Source organism: Dermacentor silvarum, chromosome 2, assembly GCF_013339745.2.
Source record: "Dermacentor silvarum isolate Dsil-2018 chromosome 2, BIME_Dsil_1.4, whole genome shotgun sequence".
In the NCBI taxonomy this organism is placed as follows: Eukaryota; Metazoa; Arthropoda; class Arachnida; order Ixodida; family Ixodidae; genus Dermacentor; species Dermacentor silvarum.
Window position 1 is genome coordinate 13,486,018 of NC_051155.1, and position 6,000 is coordinate 13,492,017.

At 42.1% G+C, this 6,000-nt stretch overlaps 1 protein-coding gene across 2 annotated transcripts in view; it reads left to right on the top strand.

Moving 5' to 3' along the window:
* Positions 1-5,254, top strand: part of LOC119441326 (U2 small nuclear ribonucleoprotein auxiliary factor 35 kDa subunit-related protein 2-like) — a 112,171-nt gene extending 106,917 nt beyond the window's left edge. For both annotated transcript variants that reach the window (XM_049661164.1, XM_037705946.2), the window contains one exon: positions 4,679-5,254. In XM_049661164.1, the coding sequence (XP_049517121.1) occupies positions 4,679-4,919 (241 nt within the window). In that variant the 3' untranslated portion in view covers positions 4,920-5,254. The remainder of the gene's footprint in view (positions 1-4,678) is intronic.
* The last annotated feature ends 746 nt before the right edge of the window (positions 5,255-6,000 follow it).

Here is a 6,000-nt window from a genome sequence, read left to right on the forward strand (position 1 = left end):
TATTCCATTATCCAAAACTGGAATAACATTATGAATAAGTGATAGAAGCTGAGTTTTGTAAGAATACTGCTCACGAAAACAAACAGTTGAAACTTGCTAAAAAATTAATTGGATTCCAGAAAAGTCATGAGGTTAGTACATATTATGTGCTCAAGCATTTTCCAGGGGATACTTGTTAGTTTAAGGGAGAATGTTGGTTCCCGGATTTAAAGACAGGAATCACCTTCCCCACTATCCAATCAAGTAGCAATGTGGAGCACTGGAGAGACTGCGTGAGAAGGTACAAAAAGAGTATAAAGGAGTACACGTCCGTGTTCTTAAGACGTTTTGGCATTTATCTCGTCAGTGCTGCAGCTTGACAACAGCTTAAACTTTTGGATTAGGTTCATAATTCCTTTGGAATTGATTACTAAGACATCCATCAGAAGGAAGCTACTGTTGCACAGCTGCCGCGCTGATACACAGTATATGAATCAGAAGAAACATTCTGAAAAAATGTTGTTTAGGACACAACAGCATTCTTTGTTGTGCAGTACACAGCCATTGGAATCAGTAAGTGATATGACATCCTCTTTTTTAGGTTTGACGATGTTCCAAAACTTTGATGGCTTAGTAGAAAGCAGCGAGGGAAGCGCATTGCTAAGAAAGTTGTTCTTGGCATGTTTGATAGCAGAACGACATAGGACAGAACTTCGCAATATGCGCACGGCGTCATTGCCGAACTTGTGTGGCGGAAAATGATTTTTTTTTCTTGTTAAGAACGTTTTTTCTTGTTAAGAAAAAAACTATATTTGAATTTGTCAGTCCTGGCGTACAGTGGTGTTACATTCAGAGGGTGAAAATTCCTGGTGTTAGACGCTTTAGCAAATTTAATGTATTCCAAAGATGAGGAACGTTCAGAGTTAACAGTGGTGTAAAACAGTTTAAGGCTTTATACATGAGAGTTAACAGTCGCCATAGGTGATTTGGTAGAATTAAAACAGACATATTGCGACCTATTTGAGAGAGAACTAGAAGTCCAGGGTACTAGGGAAGACAGTTTCAAGGAGGGAAGGTTAGAAGAGGGGGAAAAGTCCTTGTCATAATGCCGGTATATAAATCGAATAGCTTTTTTTGGGGCAGATTTGAGATTTTTTATGTCAGATTTTAAATATGGATTCCAAATGGCACAGCCGTAATCCAAGATAGGCCACACGAGTTTTTTAAGTAAGCAATTTTGTTCCTTTAGGGGCTGAGCGCAGAGAACGCTTTAGTTAACCTAGACATGCTAGGGCTTTAGAACAAGTTGCTTCAATATGTTTGGACCATGATAAAATGTGTGTGAAGAGAATGCCAAGGCACTTATATTGATAAACGTTTTCAAGAGGAGTACCATTAAAACAATAAGAAAGGCACAATTGTGTACTATGTGTCGAGAAGGACATATAAACAGTTTTGTAAAAATTAATGTTCATCTGCCACTTGTTATACCAAGTACAAAAAGTTGGAAAATGTATTCAGAACAAAGGGATCTTCATGACCGGTAATTGTGTGATAGATAACGCAGGTCATCAGTGTAAAGATGGATTTTAGGTGATAATACATTATCAGGCAGATCATTTATATACAGGAGGAAGAGAAGCGGGCCTAAAACTGAACCCTACGGGACACCAGAGGTAACAGTTGCCACAGGTGATTTGGTAGAATTAAAACAGACATATTGCGACTTATTTGAGAGAAAACTAGAAGTCCAGGTAACTAGACGAGGATTATTTAAAATGCCATTTAGTTTATGCAAAAGCTTGGAATGTACAACTGTATCAAAGGCTTTCGCAAAGTCTACAAATATGGCATCCATGTGAAGGCCAAGGTCTAGTGCATCGCAGATTTCATGAGCGAACTCAGATGTTTGCGTAATGGTGCCGAGGCCACTGCAAAATCTATGCTGGAAGACTTAAAATATTGTTGGCTTCAAGAAACTCAATAATATGTTGAGTTTAATAACAATAATAATTTATGAAGCAATTATTTTATTTGCAGTGAATTATCGACAGGCTGGATATTATATACACATATTTGCATGCAGTACATCATACATATATTACTGTAAAATATTTTTGCGGTGGATCCATAGTGTTGTTTGCACTCTCGGTGTTTTTGATGCGTCGGTTTCTTCTAGTGTAACTGCAGATTGAAACGTGCCAAGCGTATCAACACGCTGACTTGCCTGTGAGAAAGAGCATTTTATTCCGCTTGTCGAAGTATGTGTCCGTGGCGTTCGGCATTAGAGGCTAGATACGTACAAAAAGTGCCTGGAACTCGGCAAGAAAGCTTTGCTTTAAAAGATGGTTGCGAGTCAGTCCAGTTGTCTTTGTCCCCATTGTTGTGAATGCTGCATGAACTGAAAGATGGAAGCTTTCTCTCTGAGAATGGGTTTCCTTTGTTGCTTTGTGTTACAGTCTAGGTGGATGCCCATTTTTCTATTTTACTTGCTGGAGCTGTGAGAAATACCCTCCAGTCTTTTATTTAAAGCAATGTTTCAAGTTTTTTCAATAATTCTGATATTTTTTTTGAGTTTTCTACAACTCGAATGTCTTTCTGCATGGTTATTAAATATATACCTATAAAGCCATGGTGTATCATACAAGGTTCACAACAGTTTTGGCTCATAAAATGATATCATAAAAGCGTACTTAGCCTAAACAAGGGTTCATCTACTTTTTTTTAACCAGAAAAAAAGATTAATAAAGTAAGGGGTTAAATAAGCAATAGTTAATTCATTTTTTTGCACGCATAACACATGTGGCTTGTTGTGGTATCACATTTGTTATTATTGCAGCCAGGTTGTGGCATGCTGCACCTGAGTGTGACTCGCAGGAAGGAAGCATGTCTTGCTTTAGACTGTAGGAATGCCATGGACACCTGGATAAATTTCTGTTCAAGTCGGGTGCTGCCCTACACTTCTGTTCTCATTCCTTGTTGAATTTCAACCTTCCCCATGTCTTTAAGTGTACTTGTAGTTGTAGCATACCACCCACAAGTTCCCAGTGCAAGATTTCCATCAAGCTTTTAGTGCCACTAAAGACAAAACTGACAGAGGAGAAAAGACAAGTTTCTTTAAAAAAATGCAGTGGGACCTCCATGATACGATCCCCTTACATACAATATCCTGGCGCCAATGTTTGCGATCGAGAACACAAGAAATGACGCAATTCAGTTAACGCTTCTTTTTTACCGGTTCATACGTTCCTGGAGAACACGACCTTTTGACAGCAACATTCAGTACATCGTCAAACTAATCGTAATATACGTTTTCCGGCCACTTGATCTGATGTAAACAAGAATAAGCGAGACGCACACCTGAACGAAAACAGTAGCAGTCCACTCGCCCGCCCGTCTCACGTGAAAATGCCAGTGTGCACTCAGTTTTCTTCTCCGGTACCAGCAAATCTCCTCCTGGGTCGTCGCAAGCCACATTCACAGCTATTGCCGCCAGCCCTATTGCCATAAGCATCTTCACCTGTTCCACAGTATGTGTGATGTACTGCTGTTTGAACCGTTACTGCACACTTTTAACAGGTGATAACCCAAACAGGCTGCCGTTCCTTGCTGCAGGCTGCGCTAAGTGAGTGTCATGTTTCGCTCAGGCAAAATCATAGGCATCGTGTTCGGCATTGCCCACCAGGTTGATTTTGTTTGCTTCGCAAAAAAAAAACCAATGTGTAACGAGAATGGTTGCTTGTTGGACGCCACCAGCTCCATGCACATTGGCGTCTCGTGCCGCAACGATTTGCGCTGAGTTACCACGTCAGAATTTACTGCCAAATTGCCCCGCTCGAAAAAGCTGGTGACCCAGGCCGAATTTGAGGAACACAAACGTAGACATGTCCAAGCTTCGAAAACGACAATGCGCATCTCGGGCCACTCGGCCCCCACCAGCATGGCGCGCGTTGGAGTCTTGTGCTGCAACGATTCGCGCAATGCTTCGCACAACATAGATGTCAACTGAATTGATTCTGCCAATTTATTTAGTGACTTCGGATTGTACGTTTTCCCGGTTAGTAGTATGTTGTTGTCTCGTATTTCCCCCCCCAAACCTATCAATGAGGTTCACTGTATATACCTAAGAGTGCTTCATCTTGTAAGCACTGAGTAAAACTGCTAACCTTGATAGGACACACCAGGCAAGGGTGACAGAGAGGACATTGCAGTGATTCAACTCTGTCGTCCTTGAAAGGGAAAAATATACATCCACTTGAATTGTGGATGACAATGATACCCATATGGTTTCTCAGAAAGAAAGCCTCGCAGTTGAAGAAAAATTCGTCCTGTTCCTGGATTCCAACCCGGAACCAACGCCTTTCTGGGCAAAACCTTTCTGCAGAACTGATTTGTCTGTCGTCCTTGTTTGTTGTGTCCTATTGTGGTTAGTAGTTTTTAGAACCAACGCCTTTCTGGGCAAAACCTTTCCGCAGAACTGCTTTGTTTGTCGTCCTTGTTTGTTGTAACTATTGTGGTTAGTAGTTTTTCTCAGAGTTACAATCATGCGCATTACCAGATGAATGACCACTAGCTAGCGCAATTTCTCACTCTACTGTAGAAGTGCTTCGGTCAGTTAACATATTTCGCAGGGCTAAAAGCATGGTTGTAAAAGCAACTAACTCAGCAGGAAGCTCTAGATTTTTACGCCATGTTACAGGTCTCCACCACCACAGCGCCAGCGTTCCCGCAGCCCTGTGGCCAAGAGGAGAAGACGATCCAAGTCGCCACACAGATCACATAAGAGGTCACGTGCCTTGAGATCAAGGTCAAAATCAAGGTCAAAATCAAGGTCGAAATCAAAGAACCGAAAGAAACGGCATCACCACAAGTCTCGTTCCAGGTCAAGAAGCAGGTCAAAGAAATCGCCCACACATTCTTCCAGGTCAAAGCATCGTTAGTTATTTCAACCAGAAGTGCAAAAGGTACAGTCACCGTCACACATCACCTGAACACGCCTCAAGCGCCTTTCTGTTTCTTCTGTGAAGGGTGCAGGAGATTTATGGTTTATGCAGCTTGAATGTGCTAGCTTAATGTGTTAGCCTTTGAAAGCGTTCAACTTTTGTGTTACAAAACAAACCTGTGTTCGTTAAAGTTAAGTCACTATAGATGTATCATCATTGTTTGAGTTAAGTTTGACGGTGACTGTGCATACCATTACGATATTCCTGAAACCGAGTACCTCTTCTTGTCAGAGTGATCACACTGATACAAAAAAATAAACCGTACCAAATGGTGTGCTGACTTATGCTTATTTTTTTCTATGTTTATTCACATTTTTTATACCCCTGTCATACTGCTGAGCACAAGAATAGACTGATATCTTTCATACTGGTAGAGAGCTCCAGTGAAAAAAAAAAGACTAGGTAGATATGACCCCGCATTATGGTAGCGAGCCTGCCCAGTTCATCCACAGCAGTGGATGACCACAAAATCTGCAAGGGCTAGAGCTCCTGCAACCTCTACATGCCATCCCCTCCCTTTTTATTGCGCATTCGACTGGTAACATTCGAGTGCTCTAGAACATGGGTTCTCAAAGTGGGTTCTGCGAGCCACTGATAAATATTCCCTGGTTCCGCGCTCACCAAGTCCGTGACAGCAACACCGGAATGCTTTGCGCCTGATTGTGCCTTTAAAGCCTTTATTCTTGCATTTATCACCGCACATAACACCGTGTTGGCGACTGGCCACATGCATTCATAATTGTGCAGTCGCCATCCATGATCGCGTCAACACCCACCACGATTTCGTCTACAGCGGTTGTGGCAAACAGTAGTTTCGTTTTGACTCGGTGCACGCGTCGGCCGCATGCCTTCAAAAATGTAGTCGCCATCCATGATCACGTTGATAGCAACCGCGGCTTAGTCCATAGTTGTTGCAAAAAACGGTAGTTTCATTTTGTCTTGGTGTGTGCATTGGCCGCCTGCCTCAGAACTACAAGGTCACTGTCAATAGCGGCCGCGGTTTCGTACCGCACCGGTT